This window comes from Corylus avellana, chromosome ca7 (assembly GCF_901000735.1).
Source record: "Corylus avellana chromosome ca7, CavTom2PMs-1.0".
In the NCBI taxonomy this organism is placed as follows: Eukaryota; Viridiplantae; Streptophyta; class Magnoliopsida; order Fagales; family Betulaceae; genus Corylus; species Corylus avellana.
This window is the reverse complement of record NC_081547.1, coordinates 5,230,879-5,245,572: the sequence shown is the minus strand read 5'-3', so window position 1 is coordinate 5,245,572 and position 14,694 is coordinate 5,230,879. Positions and strand designations below refer to the sequence as shown.

The following is a 14,694-nucleotide window of genomic DNA, read 5'->3' as shown; positions in this document are numbered from 1 at the left end:
ATATATATATGAGTCGCGCTAATTGCGAGTCAAGCCCCTATGTTTACGAACTTTAAACGAGCGAGTCCGGTTTTATACGAGTATGTATCATTTAATAATCGAGTATAGTTTCGTGTCCACGAACGACTCATTTAATAATCGAGTCGGGCACGAATCTAGCTTTATCGAGCCGATCCCGAGTGAACTAATAGGTAGCTTTGTTTGTTTATAGCCTTACATGGCTGGATCAGATCATGAGTAATGTTAAAAATATTATTATTATTTAAATTGATGAGACTCTTAAAATTAATATTGGATCAAAATTTAATAATAATTTATCTAAAATTTAATGACAATTTTAAAAGTTATACCAATAAATAAAAAAATTGGTCTAAGAAAGAACCAAAAAATATATATATATAATAATAATAATAATAATAATAATAATAATATAAATCCTAAATCCTCTTCTTTTTTTTCTTTTTTTTTGAAAGCTGGAGAAGGGGAAAGGGGATCCTAAATACTCTTCTAGATAAAAGAAATCCTCCTAGCTACTTGCCCGAGCATAGTCCCACTGGGCACTAAATTGTCCAATTTACAAAAAACGTCAAATCCCAATTTCTGAGTGAGTAATGTTTTTAATTAGTTGTATATTTTTCTCATCTCTTATCCTATCATTGAATTTGGTCCTTACATATTCAATAATGAATTTAGAAAAGATTTGACAAAAAAGAAAAAAAAACGTGTAGAAAAATGCTACTAAACAATCTCTTTTCCAATAGGATCGACAGACCCACATGATGGACAGCGAAGGATCGACTTCCTTTCTTTATCACAATTCACAACCACGGTTTTTTTTTTTTTTTTTTTTTTTTAAGTATCATATCATGGGCCACGTTATTTTTTCGGAAGTATTATCAGGACAATTTTTTTTTTTTTTTTTAAGGCTTTAAGTAATCAGGACCAGTTTTGTTTTGTATTGTGGATGGGTCTACATCGATCTTTATATTCGTTTCTTTCGTCTGAATCATCTCGAGAGATACAAGGAGCACACCTCTTTTTTGGTTTTATAAGGATCGTCCACTCTTTCTTACTTTTGGATAAGAATAAGAAAAATTATTCCTTATAACCCTTTTCCCTTATTCAATTAAAAAAAATAAAAAAATGGAAGTAGGAAGATGGCCGCAGTTGTAATTACAAATCCAAAATCAAAAGCAGAGTTTGAATCTCCAAATATATATATATATTAAGTTCCCATATATAATATGATAAGTGAAAACCTGCTCTCTTTTAATTATGTTTTTGAGATATTTGCAGCTGTTAATGAGTTTATGATATTTCTTTTTTTGTTCTCAATTCCTTGAACCAACATCCTAGAAGTTGTACCTACTTTTTCAACGAACCTGCTAGCTGAATCATTTTACCCAAAGATACTTCATGGCGTGGTGATCAATCATTGCGTACTATTGTGGGTACAAAATTTGGGAGTATACTCAGGACGGAAATCAATGGAAAGTATTTAATTTCTTTTAAAAAATGAATACATAAAAAATCAGTTCTTATGGTTGTCCTCAATTACTAAATTAGAAGCCTTAATTAGTCAGTGGCTTAAGTGGTGTAGAGAACGGCTATTAATCTTTTGTCTCTCATCCATCTTCCATCAACCTCTTTTTCAAATTTATCATTAAATTTGCATGTAGATCCTACATATGCAATGGTGAATTTGAAAAAAAAAATATCATGGAGTTTGTTGCATGTTTTTTAAGAGCCTTTTCAACATTTAGGAAATGGATAAGAATGTAGGAATACTGCTGCTAGTATTCTAACTATCTTGTTGGCCCGAAGGAATTCAAATCGCACTGAAGTGGTAGTTTGAAGAAATCAAAAAACATGAATGGATAAGAATGTATACTGCTAGCTACTAGTATTCTAACTATTCAGCTGGCCCGAAGGAATCCAAATCGCATTGAAGTGGTAGTTTGAAGAAATCAAGAAACATGAATGGATAAGAATGTATACTGCTAGCTACTAGTATTCTAACTATTCAGCTGGCCCGAAGGAATCCAAATCGCATTGAAGTGGTAGTTTGAAGAAATCAAGAAACATGTGCAACGGGAAAATATGGATCATCAACATCTCGTTGCTGTCAAAATTTAGGCGGTGGCCAAAAACCTCAACTCAACTTAATTAATGAGCAGATCGCAGTGTGACTAATGGAGCATCGACAAAATTGCACTGGGGTGGGGGCCAAGATTAAAAACAAAAAACAAAAAAAAAAGTTCCACGAGAAAGTATGAAATAGATTGTCAATGTCGCGTTCCAAAAACCTTATCAACTCAATTTTTGAGAACTCGTGCATGGAACCAATGGACTTGGTCTTCTGTCTTCTCATGCATGCAACTGCAGGCAATGGCTATGTGCGGTGCCTACGCACGTACACAAGTTTTGCTCTCTTTTAATTATGTTTCTGAGAAATTTGCAGCGAGTTAATGATATTTCTGCTCTCCATAGCATAGTAGCCCCAAGCGGAAAAGAAGAAAGAAAGTCCAATCAATAATTATCATGCATGCTTCATTCTGATACTTGACCAGCTTTAATGGTGTTCCATACTTCCATTGATTCCAAGACACCGTATACATGCAATCATGCATGCTTCTAATTATTTATATTTAATTTCCTCGTTGGCTAACTGAGAAGCATTCATATTCACTAACTTGTTTTGCTCCTATTTGTTTTTTTTTCGACCACCAACTCATGACAAAGTCGTCAAAATTAAAGTCGAACAAATTCTAGATAAAAACCGGCTAATCTTTCTGCTCATCATCAATGTTTTAGTTTATTATTACATCCTCGAAAGAGGATTAATACATCAATCTATAATAATTCACTGCCTGCTTATTGAAGATAACGATAAACTTAAAAGGATTACAAAGGAAATGATAAAGGACTACACCAATGCTAGCAATGGATTTAAAAATGTCACAAAATTAAAGGTTTGAAAAAGGAGTAGTCCATTGCGTGGCAGTCTATATATAAATGCATGGTCCTCCATTTCTTCATGGGATTGCAAGGGTTGTAGAAAAGCTTGATAGCCGGGGAATCAAGCTTCATTTGGGTCTACGACCCATCGTGGGCCTTCACCATCAAGTCAGCCTACGGGCGGGTTTCTCTCCAATCAGTGGCTGTAGTCCACAATCCTTTTGGGCCCAATCTTTGGAAATCTTTGTGGAAGATTGACATCACATGGATGAGCGGCTGAAGCTCCTCCTTTGAAAAATTGCATTGGATATCCTCTCTTCTGAAATTCTCTCCTCTCATCTCCCCATCACTTAAAAAAAAGGGCATTTTAAGCCGTTTTGTCAATGTCATTTTATGCCATATAAATGATTCTAATCGGTTAACAAATGGCATAAATTTTGTAATTTGTGCTGTTTGTACAGTAAATGGCATAAAAACTATGGTTTTGTGCCGTTTGAGCGAAGTAGCATTAAAAAAATGCCTTTTTTTTTTCTTTTTTTTTTTGTAGTGCATCCTTGCCTGCTCCCTTTGCTAAGGTCCTAAGGAGATGATGAATCTTTGGATTGCCTCAATTTTATTAGAATCAGTCATACTGTTAATCTCAACGGCTTGAGCCTATTGCAATTTATCATTAATTATCTTTTCAAGAACCAACAACAATGTTAATAACAAAAGACAAATGGATAAAAAGTGATGAATATATTTTGCTTCTCTAGATGCGGCAACTAAAGCTAATTGTAACTTAATTATAAGCTAAGCAATGTGCATATATAATATACATATAGCTATCATAGCAGGGCGGAAGCATGTATAGGGTTGAAAAGTTATAAAAGAGTTATATGTATAACATTATTTTCCTTTTTAATTGCTATGAATAAAACAAATATTCGAGCATTATAAATTTTATTACAGTTTTCTTATAAACTCAGTCTACATAAATACCACGTGCTGCATATAAGTGAAGAAAATTAAGCAATATGAATTGGCAAATAAATGTGACTATTTAATGATCACTAACATAGTAAATAATGATTAACTGCTAGGTCAATTTATAAAAAATAATAATAATGAAGAAAAATGCTATTTAGGGTTTTTTAATAAATAAAAAAAAAAATTGAAAGAAAATATATTTTAGCCCCCCCCAAATTATCATATATTTTGCAATTACGCTTCAAAACTTTAAAAAGTTGTATCGAGTTTCCACATGCTATTACGGTAGGTCAGATTAGATACTTTTACATTTTTCGCTTCAAATTTCAAAATACCCTTAAAGTTATTAAAAAAATATAAAAAATAATCATTTGAAAAAATAAAATAAAATAAAATAAGGAAGCTAATACGAAAAGTCACTCTTTTTGGCATTTTCAATTTTTTTTTTAATAATTTTAAATGTTTTTTTTAATAAATTTAAGAGTATTTTGATGAGAAAATACAGAAGTGTCTAGTTTGTCACATGACTCACATGGTAGTGGTATTGGATGCCTTTAGAAATATAAGTACAAAATAGATTATAGTTCAGTTATAATTCAAGGAGTTGTATCTCATACCAAAAAAAAAAAAAACTGGCTATGGAATACGTCAATTTATTAAATTCAGTACCTGCTTATTGAAGATAACAATAAACTTGAAAGATTACAAAGGAAATGATAAAAAGATAACAAACATAAACGTTAATGCAATTATGCAGGTACGTAGGTAGTTTTTAGACTCCATCAAGGAGTTCAAACATGGGGCTTAATAGCAGGGCTATAGCCATTCAATTTGTCCTGATACCTATTCCAAAGCATAACACCCCCGTATTTTGAAGAACCCTTAATATAAGGTAACACTTCAGTATTAATCTTGTCAGGCTCGGTGTAGCCACTCCCAGCTGCGTCTTTGGATGCAGGCAACCCCAAAAATATTTGACCAGCTTGAATAGTGGTCCATTGATTAGTCCAAGAACTCTTAAGGTTGTCGGCATTGCCCCGATACTCACACCCAGGGTTGTTGTAAAATTGGACCCAAACATAGTCAAACAGGCCAGTGGCAAGTGCATCTTTTAGAGCCGCGTCTGGAAAAGGACATTGTGGAGCCGCAGTTAAGTAGACCTTCTTATTCGCATCATTGCTAAGCTTTGATAGGGTCGTTGCCAGCTCGTCCCAGTGTTTTGAGTCTCCCTCAATATCAAAGTCAATGCCATCTAGGACCGCATCACCTAATGGACGGGAGGCTGATTGGCCCCAAAGAAAATTGTTCCATAAGTAGTTTGCAACATTCCTGCAAAAGTATCATTAATTAATTAATTAATGCACACTATAATGAAATAAGAGTATAATATGTCAATAATAAGATTATAATGAAAGCAATGCTTGCTTGCCTGGCGTCTTCAGCCGAGGAAAGACTGTATTCATTTGTTGTGCTACCTCCAATAGAAAGCATCACTTTGATACCCTGATTTTGACAAGCTTTAATTTCATCGCTGAACCGGGTGCACCCATTATTATTGGCTGGCTCACAATGCCCGGCTAGGTTGATCGTGGGGGTCCGACCACCGCCAAATTTGTATAGGAAAGCTATGTTCACAATACCATAATAACCAGTGGCGCAAGCTTCAGCAAAGGTGCCCTCACGTCCATCTTGGCCCCAGTAGACCGTGATAATGCCGGCGGCTTGCGAGCCATTGATCAGGACAGTCGACATGAGCAAAAAGCAGAACAAGGCTAATGGGGTTTGGAATTGCCTAGCCATTACTAGTGCGCTTTGCTTAATTGCTTGCTGCTTGGCTTGGTGAAGGAACATCTATTTATAGGCTTATGTGGGAATTACCAAAATACTACTTGATCGAGCACATGTCGATCAGTACGTTTTGTGGAAGAATATTCCCTCAGGTGCTAGTAGCTAGCTAGTTAATATTCTCTCGTGCACCATATTTTCCACCTCTATATATCACTATCATGCTACGTACTACCACCATCTTTTATTAACTTTCTCTGTCACGTTACACGTACACGTGCATGTGCATGGCCATAATCCAATAGTACTACACTGGCGTTGGGTCTCAAATTTATCGCTCGGCTTCTCTTTGGATTTATGATTTCAGAACTTGTAATTTGAAACTGCAATTTGTAAAAATACTGATAAACGTTTAATAAAATCCCTGTTTAGCTTTTCAAATTGTATATATATATATTTTTAATAATACATCTATTTGCCTACCATTTGAAAATGTTGATATTTCTATGCTTTCAAATCACAATTTTTGTAAAAATGTATTTTTAAACAATACACTCTCGACATTTTGATTTAAAATTATATTTTTAATCTACGAAATCACAATAACAAACACAGTCTACTACTCTATCTAGGTAGACCCATCCTGTGCATCCACAATTGCAAGGAAGTAATACTTACAAAACAAAACCATAATAATAATAATAATAATAATAATAATAATAATCGTGGTCGTTATAAAGAAAGGAAGTCCTTGCACTCCATCATGCATGTGGGGTGTGGGGTCTTGCTCAAGAATCATCTTATCATCTTTGCAGCATGTTTCCCTCACGTTCTTTAAATTTATTTTCTATTTTAATTAAAACATATATATATTCTTATTTTAGTTATCTCTTTTTTTTTTTCTTTTTTTTTTTGAAGTATTTATATTGGACCCAACAAATTAGGGATTCATTTTTCATTATTCCGTTTAAATATATATTTTTTAAAGATTCTTTATTTTTATTTTTATTTTCCCCAAATTACATATATTTAAAAAATTTAACTTTTCTTAATAGTCATGTTTTAAAAACTTGTCATTTTTCTAACTGTGGTATTTTTCAAATTTTATCTTTTTCTTAACGGTGAGGCGTTCCTTAATTCTTTGTGGGTTTGGGGAGAGTACGTATGCGAGAGGGGAGACAATATCCGCACAAAAGCACAGGTATACACCCATCCAGAGAGCCAATATCTTTTATCTGTCTAACAATGATTTACTGTTTGGCTGAAACAAGTTGTTATTAACTTATTGGGTTTCGAAAGCCCATACTTTTTCCACTTGAGCAATCCATTTTACCACTTAATCGCAAAAATTTACCTACTTTATTCACATTCTATCAAATGAATTCCTTGTCAATTTATGTCTATTCCAAACAAATGAATTCAACTTCATAGTAATTCTATGAATTTTGTTGATAAGAAGATGCAAGGGTTGCTTACATTTGCCAACGTGAGCACTACTGTGTGTGTGTGTTGTGTTTAAGAGCATTCTCAATGGATGAGCCATATTTTTATGTAAGATAGCTTCTTAAAATTCACTTTTATCTAGTTTAGCTAAGCCATTTGTATATGTCTCTACATCCGATTAGCTATATTTCTATCTATTCTATTAAAATATTATTAAAAGCAATAAAAGTTTTGGAAAAAAGAGAACATGCAGAGAAAAGTAGGAAAAGATTTGGGAAAAAGAGAAAATAGGTGAGAGAAACAATGAAAAATAAAATAGCTCCCTTGAAAAGTGCTGCTACATTTAGCTTTTTTTTTAGCTCTTCCAATCAAATATCTATTTTACATTTTCTTTTGGCTAATCCAATGTAGAGGGTTTTTTAAACATTTGAAGAGTCATTTTAGATAAAAGTAACATTTAGCTCTTCCATTGGGAATGTTCTAACATGGTGTTACTTTACGAACTTGATATATATGCTGCTTAAGGATATATTTTAGTTTTCTTATACATAATTATTTGACGTTTTCAAGATCATAAATGCCATGTGCCTGTAGTCCTGTGGACGTACATGATAATATCCTCGAGATGAATATTCTCAATTCCAAATGAAATGAATGATAATCACCAAATGGAAGGGCATGAATATCACGTCCTTTGCACCATTATTTAGTTATTTATTTCCTTTTTCTTTTCTTTTTTCTTGTTAGTATCATTACTAATTATTGTGCCATCAAACATAGGACGCTATGGCAGCTTGACAATTGACAAATAGGAAATTGCCCGGGCCTCGATTATGGACTATATGTTGCCTATTGCATACTAATTCTGGGGGAGGCAAATATTTTCTTAAGAAAAATGACGTTATAACACGCCTTAATTAGGAGCATTTTAGTTTTTTGTATTTTCTCCTATTTTTAAAACACTATCTTTTCCTCCGGCTCCATGTTAAAAATGTGAAGACATACTTTTGTGACTTTGTCTATTTTTTTTTTTTAATGGCACGGCAAGTTTTTGACCACTAGATTTGTTTCTCGAACTAAATCGCCAACTCGTACAATGTGATGAGTCGCTTTAGGCGAATTTATAATGACATTACACACACATATATATACATGTGTCAATTGATTCATATATATATATCAATTGACACATGAGACATGGTATCACATGGCGGGATCATATCATGAGTAATGTTAGAAAATATTATTATTATTTAAATTGATGAGACTCTTAAAATTAATATTGGATCAAAATTTAATAATAATTTATTTAAAATTTAATGGTAATTTTAAAAGTTACACCAATAAATAAAAAAATTGGTCTCTAACCTTACTCATTGAGTCACGGGCTAAGAAAAAACCAAAAAAAATATAATATTAATAATATAAATCCTAAATCCTCTTCTATTTTTTTTAATTAAAAGCGGGAGAGAGAGAAAAGGGATCCTAAATACTCTTCTAGCTAAAAGAAATCCTCCTAGCTAGCTACTTGCCCGAGCATAGTCCCACTGGGCACTAAATTGTCCAATTTACAAAAAACGTCAAATCCCAATTTCTGAGTGAGAAATGTTTTTAATTAGTTGTATATTTTTCTCATCTCTTATCCTATCATTGAATTTGGTCCTTACATATTCAATAATGAATTTAGAAAAGATTTGACAAAAAAAAAAAAAAAAAACGTGTAGAAAAATGCTACTAAACAATCTCTTTTCCAATAGATCGACAGACCCACATGATGGACAGCGAAGGATCGACTTCAATTCCTTTCTTTATCACAATTCACAACCACGGTTTCTTTTTTTTCTTTTTTTTTTTTCTTTTTTTTTTTCTTTTTTAAGTATCATATCACGGGCCACGTTATTTTTTCGGAAGTATTATCAGGACCTTTTCTTTTTTTTTTCTTTCTTTTTTTTTTTTTTGCCTTTAAGGCTTTAAGTAATCAGGACCAGTTTTGTTTTGTATTGTGGATGGGTCTACTTCCTTGCAATTGTGGATGGGTCTACATTTTTATATTCGTTTCTTTCTTCTGAATCATGTCGATAGATACAAGGGAGCACACCTCTTTTTTGGTTTTATAAGGATCGTCTACTCTTTCTTACTTTTGGATAAGAATGAGAAAAATTATTCCTTATAACTCTTTTTCCTTACTCAATTAAAAAAAAAAATGGAAGTAGAAAGATGACCGCAGTGGTAATTACAAATCCAAAATCAAAAGCAGTGTTTGAATCTCCAACTATATATATTAAGTTGCCATATATAATATGATAAAATGAAAACCTGCTCTCTTTTAATTATGTTTTTGAGATATTTGCAGCTGTTAATGAGTTTATGATATTTCTTTTTTGTTCTTGTCTGATCTTCCTTAGTTCAATTCCTTGAACCAACAACCTAGAAGTTGTATCTACTTTTTCAACAAACCTAGCTGAATCATTTTACACGAAGATACTTCATGGTGATCGATCATTGCGTACTATTGTGGATACAAAATTAGGGAGTATATCAGGACGGAAATCAACGGAAAGTATTTGATTTCTTTTTAAAAAAATGAATACATACAAAATCAGTTCTTATGGTTGTCCTAAATTACTAAATTAGAAGCCTTAGTCAGTGGCTTAAGTGGAGTAGAGAATGGCTATTAATCTTCTGTCTCTCATCCATCTTCCATCAACCGCTTTTTCAAATTCATCATTAGATTTGCATGTAGATCTTACATATGCAATGGTGAATTTGAAAAAAATATATATATCATGGAGTTTGTTGCATGTTTTTTAAGAGCCTTTTCAACATTTAGGGAATGGATAAGAATGTTGGAATTGCTGCTAGTATTCTAACTATCCAGCTGGCCCGTAGGAATTTAAATTGCATTAAAGTGGTAGTTTGAAGAAATGAAGAAACATGTGCAACGGGAAAATATGGATCCTCAACATCACGTTGCTGTCAAAATTTAGGCGGTGGCCAATAACCTCAATTCAACTTAATTAATGAGTAGATCGCAGTGTGACCCATGGAGCATCGACAAAATTGCACTGGGATGGGGGGCCAAGATTAAAAACAAAATACAAAAAAAAAGTTCCATGGGAAAGTATGAAATTGATTGTCAACATCGCATTCCAAAAAACTTATCAACTCAATTTTTGAGAACTCGTGCGTGGAACCAATGGACTTGGTCTTCTGTCTTCTCGTGCATGCCGCTGCAGGCAATGGCTATGTGCGTGCCTACGTACATACACAAGTTTTGCTCTCTTTTAATTATGTTTTTGAGAAATTTGCAGCGAGTTAATGATATTTCAGCTCTCCATAGCATGGTAGCCCCAAGCGGAAAAGAAGTAAGAAAGACCAATCAATAATTGTTATGCATGTTTCATTCTGATACTTGACCAGCTTTAATGGTGTTCCATTGATTCCAAGACACCCTATACATGCAATCATGCATGCTTCTAATTATTTATATTTAATTTCGTCGTTGGCTAACTGAGAAGCATTCCATTAACTTGTTTTGCTCCTATTTGTTTTCTTCCCGACCACTAACTCATGATAAAGTCGTCAAAATTAAAGTCGAACAAATGCTAGATAAAAACCGGCTAATCTTTCTGCTGATCATCAATGTTTTATTTTATTATTACATCCTCGAAAGGGGATTAATACATCAATCTATAATAATTCACTGCCTGCTTATTGAAGATAACGATAAACTTAAAGGATTACAAAGGAAATGATAAAGGACAACACCAATGCTAGCAATGGATTTAAAAATGTCACAAAATTAAAGGTTTGGAAAAGGAGTAGTCCATTGCGTGGCAGTCTATATATAAATGCATGGTCCTCCATTTCTTCATGGGATTGCAAGGGTTGTAGAAAAGCTTGATAGCAAGGGAATCAAGCTTAATTTGGGTCTACGACCCATCGTGGGCCTTCACCATCAAGTCAGCCTACGGGCAGGTTTCTCTCCAATCAGTGGCTGTAGTCCACAATCCTTTTGGGCCCAATCTTTGGAAATCTTTGTGGAAGATTCACATCACATGGATGAGCAGCTGAAGCTCCTCCTCTGAAAAATTGCATTGGATATCCTCTCTTCTGAAATTCTCTCCTCTCATCTCCCCATCCTAGCTTGCCTGCTCCCTTTGCTGCTAATTAAGGAGATGATGAATCTTTGGAATGCCTTAAATTCATTAGAAGCAAAGCAATCATGACCCTTTCAAGAACCAACAACAATATAATAATACAAGACAAATGAATAAAAAGTGATGAATAACTTATAAGCTAAGGAATGTGCATAATATGCATAGAGCTATCGAGGCCGGGGCGGAAGGGGGCAAATATCCTCCTAAACATTTTCAAAATGTTATTAAAATATGGTTTCTTATAAATATATCCCAACAAAATTATATTTTTGTCCCCTTTTTAAAATTTTCTTTTAATTTTGTCCATTCTTTCAGACTTAAAAAAATTAAAAAAAAAAATTGAAAATGCCCTCATTTAATTGGTGACTTTCAGTTCACCACATTATTTTAGCTTGACTTTAATGTTTTTAGGAGCTCTCCTAAGAGAAAGAGTTCACATTAAATGTTTGAAGAGTGGTCCATTCTAAATGTTTAGATGGAGAGGCTTTTACAACGCAGCTGGCTGGTTAATTGGTTATGGATTAACAATGTTAAAAATTATTGCCAGGTGTACGACTATGATCTTGAAAATGGCCAAATAAATTATATCTTTAGAAACTAAAATAATTTGCGTGCCACCTTGCTATGAATAACAAAAATATTCGAGCATTATAAATTTTATCACAATTTTCTTATAAACCCAGTCTACATAAATACCATGTGTGGCATATATATATATATATATATATATATATATATATATATATATATATATAAGTGAAGAAAATTAAGGAATATGAATTGACAAATAAATGTGATTATTTAATGATCACTAACATAGTAAATAATGATGCACTGCGAGCTAGGTCAATTTATAAAAAATAATAATAATGAAGAAAAATGCTATTTAGGGTTATTTTTGTAATAAAAAAATTAAGCGTAAATATATTTTAGCGCCCAAATTATCATCTATTTTACAATTACACGTCCCAAACTTTAAAAGGTGGCATCGAGGTCGTGTGTCAAATTAGACACTTTTTATATTTTTTCTCTCCAATTAATACCCTTATAGTTATTAAAAACATATATAACAATAACCATTTGAAAAAAAAAAGAAAAATTAAGGAGGCTAATATGAAAAGGCCACTCTTTTTGGCAATTTCAGTTTTGTTTTTTTAATAATTGTAATTTTTTAAAAAAAAAATAAGTTTAAGGGTATTTTGAGGAAAAAAATAAATAAAAATGTCTAATTTATTTGTCATATGGTAGTGGTATGGGAGGCTTGTATATATGTCATTTTTTAAAGTTTAGAAATTAATATAGGCAAAAAAATGGATTATAGTTCAATTATAATTCATCAAGGAGTTAAAGTGTATCTCATCCAAAGAAGTAGCTAGAATTAGTGGAATACATCAAATTTATTCAATTCGGTACCTGCTTATTGAAGACAACGAAAAACTTGAAATATTACAAGATGGAACAGAGCAGTACTTGTCTGTATACACCCAAATGCATGCACAACATAAGAAGACAACTAACGTACAGAAACACTACTAGCTGCAGGTAGTTTTTAGGCGCACGATATGATATATCTGAGTGACTCCGATCCGTCAAGGAGTCATAGTTCAAACATAGGGCTTAATAATTGCGCTATAGCTATTCGATATGTCATAATACCTATTCCAAAGCGTAACACCCCCGTATTTTGGATTATCATGATCAATCACTTTTAACTCCTCCTCTACAAGATCCCGGGGCTTCACGTAGCCACTATCAGCTGCTTCTTTGGCTGCAGGGAACCCCAAAAGTAATAAACTCTTAAAATCTTTGATGTGAGTAACCCATTTTTCAATAGAAGCCTTAACATTGTCGAAATTGTCCTTAAACTCGCACTTGTCGTGGTTGTAAAATTGGACCGAAATGTAGTCAAACAGGCGAGTATCTATTGCATCCTTTAGATAAGGGTCTGGAAAAGGACATTGTGGAGCCGCTGTTAGTAAGTAGGCCTTCTTCGTCTGCTGCGTGTAAAAACTTGACAGCTTCTTTGCCACCTCGTCCCAGTACTTGCTCTCTTTTTCAATAGCAAAGTCAACGCCATCAAGGACCGCATCACCAAATGGACGGCCACAGTAAGATTCGCCCCCAAGATAATGGTCCCACAAATAGGTTGCTAAACTACTGCATGCACATGCACCAAATATCAATGAACGTACACTGTTAATTCGATCCCTATGTCTATATATATACTTGACAAAAGAGGAAAGGAAATACAGAAAAAACCCAAATTAACTTTTCTATTTGAAATATTTGAAATATAATGTCTCAATAAGAATATAATGAAAATTAGCTAGCAATGCTTGCCTGGCGTCAGCAGCCGAGGAAAGGTGGTAGCTACCACTTCCGCCGTGGCCTCCAATAGAAAGCATGACTTTGATACCCTGTTTTTGGCAAGCTCTGATGTCGACGCCTAAACCGGTGCACTCATTAACGGCTGCGTCACAATGGCCGGGTAGGTTGAGTGTGGCGGTACCATCGCCAAATTTGGATAGGAAAGCTATATTCACAATACCATAATTTTTTGTGGCGCAAGCATCAGCCAAGCTGCCCTCATTTTCATTCTGGCCCCAGTACATTGAGATTATGCCAGCGGCTTGTGAACCATTGATCAGGGCAATAAGCAAAAGGTAGAACAAGGATATTAATGGGGATTGTAATTGCCAAGCCATTACTAATGCGCTTTGCTTGAGATTTGAGAATCAATGGTAAAGGAACATCTATTTATAGGCATATGTGGGAAAGACCAAAGGACTACTTAAGCCCTCAATACGTTTGTGGAAGAAGATTCCCACAAAATGCTTGCACTTGCAGTAGCAAATGCTTAGCTAAAAAATCCTATTGATCACTTTTTTAAAATATCTATACTTAACTCACTATTTAAATGTTTGCTTTTAAAGCAAGGAGGTGCAAGTGAACGACACAGACAATATTCGAATTCAAAACCTCTGTTCTAATATCGTATTAAATTACCACTTATATATCCCAAAATTAAGCTTAAACTAGTAAAAATGTGTAAATTTAATCATTTAATTAATACTTTAACAAGAATTAAACTAGATAAATATGTCTTTCTCCATAGCATTTGAAGAACAAGTGGAAGAGATAAAAGTACCTTCATTGTTAGACAAAAAGTTTTCCATCTGATCTGCCTAATATAATAGATGCATCCATGTTTCTATGTATGTATATAAGACTAGTACTTCAACCTTAAAATTTCACTCATGACCTAATTATAAAGTTTAATAGGCTAACTTTATTTATATTTAGGGTGAATGGACAAGGCTTTCTCATCAAGTGCTTATAGAATATTCTGGCGGTCGGTTAAGTAGGTTAATTTTCAATC

The 14,694-nt window shown here is 33.6% G+C and overlaps 2 protein-coding genes across 2 annotated transcripts; both read right to left on the bottom strand.

The window, feature by feature from the left end:
- Positions 1 to 4,560: 4,560 nt before the first annotated feature.
- Positions 4,561 to 5,768, bottom strand: LOC132186998 (acidic endochitinase-like). The gene is made up of 2 exons (XM_059601138.1): positions 5,357 to 5,768; positions 4,561 to 5,256 (listed from the first exon to the last, which is right to left on the bottom strand). Exons 1-2 carry the CDS (start codon positions 5,725 to 5,727, stop codon positions 4,719 to 4,721), a joined length of 909 nt encoding a protein of 302 aa, XP_059457121.1. The 5' UTR covers positions 5,728 to 5,768; the 3' UTR covers positions 4,561 to 4,718.
- A 7,151-nt stretch (positions 5,769 to 12,919) lies between these two features.
- On the bottom strand, positions 12,920 to 14,020 carry LOC132188645 (acidic endochitinase-like). The gene is made up of 2 exons (XM_059603163.1): positions 13,656 to 14,020; positions 12,920 to 13,472 (listed from the first exon to the last, which is right to left on the bottom strand). The coding sequence occupies exons 1-2, from the start codon at positions 14,018 to 14,020 to the stop codon at positions 12,920 to 12,922; spliced, it is 918 nt and encodes a 305-aa protein (XP_059459146.1).
- Between the last annotated feature and the right edge of the window lie 674 nt (positions 14,021 to 14,694).

Bases quoted from the DNA above. Each gene is read 5' to 3' on its own strand.
- LOC132186998 (XM_059601138.1), bottom strand. From the start codon at position 5,727: ATGGCTAGGCAATTCCAAACCCCATTAGCCTTGTTCTGCTTTTTGCTC. The intron at 5,257-5,356 runs GCAAGCAAGCAT...ATACTTTTGCAG, and splicing joins TCCTCGGCTGAAGACGCCAG to GAATGTTGCAAACTACTTAT.
- LOC132188645 (XM_059603163.1), bottom strand. From the start codon at position 14,020: ATGGCTTGGCAATTACAATCCCCATTAATATCCTTGTTCTACCTTTTG. The intron at 13,473-13,655 runs GCAAGCATTGCT...ATGTGCATGCAG, and splicing joins TCCTCGGCTGCTGACGCCAG to TAGTTTAGCAACCTATTTGT.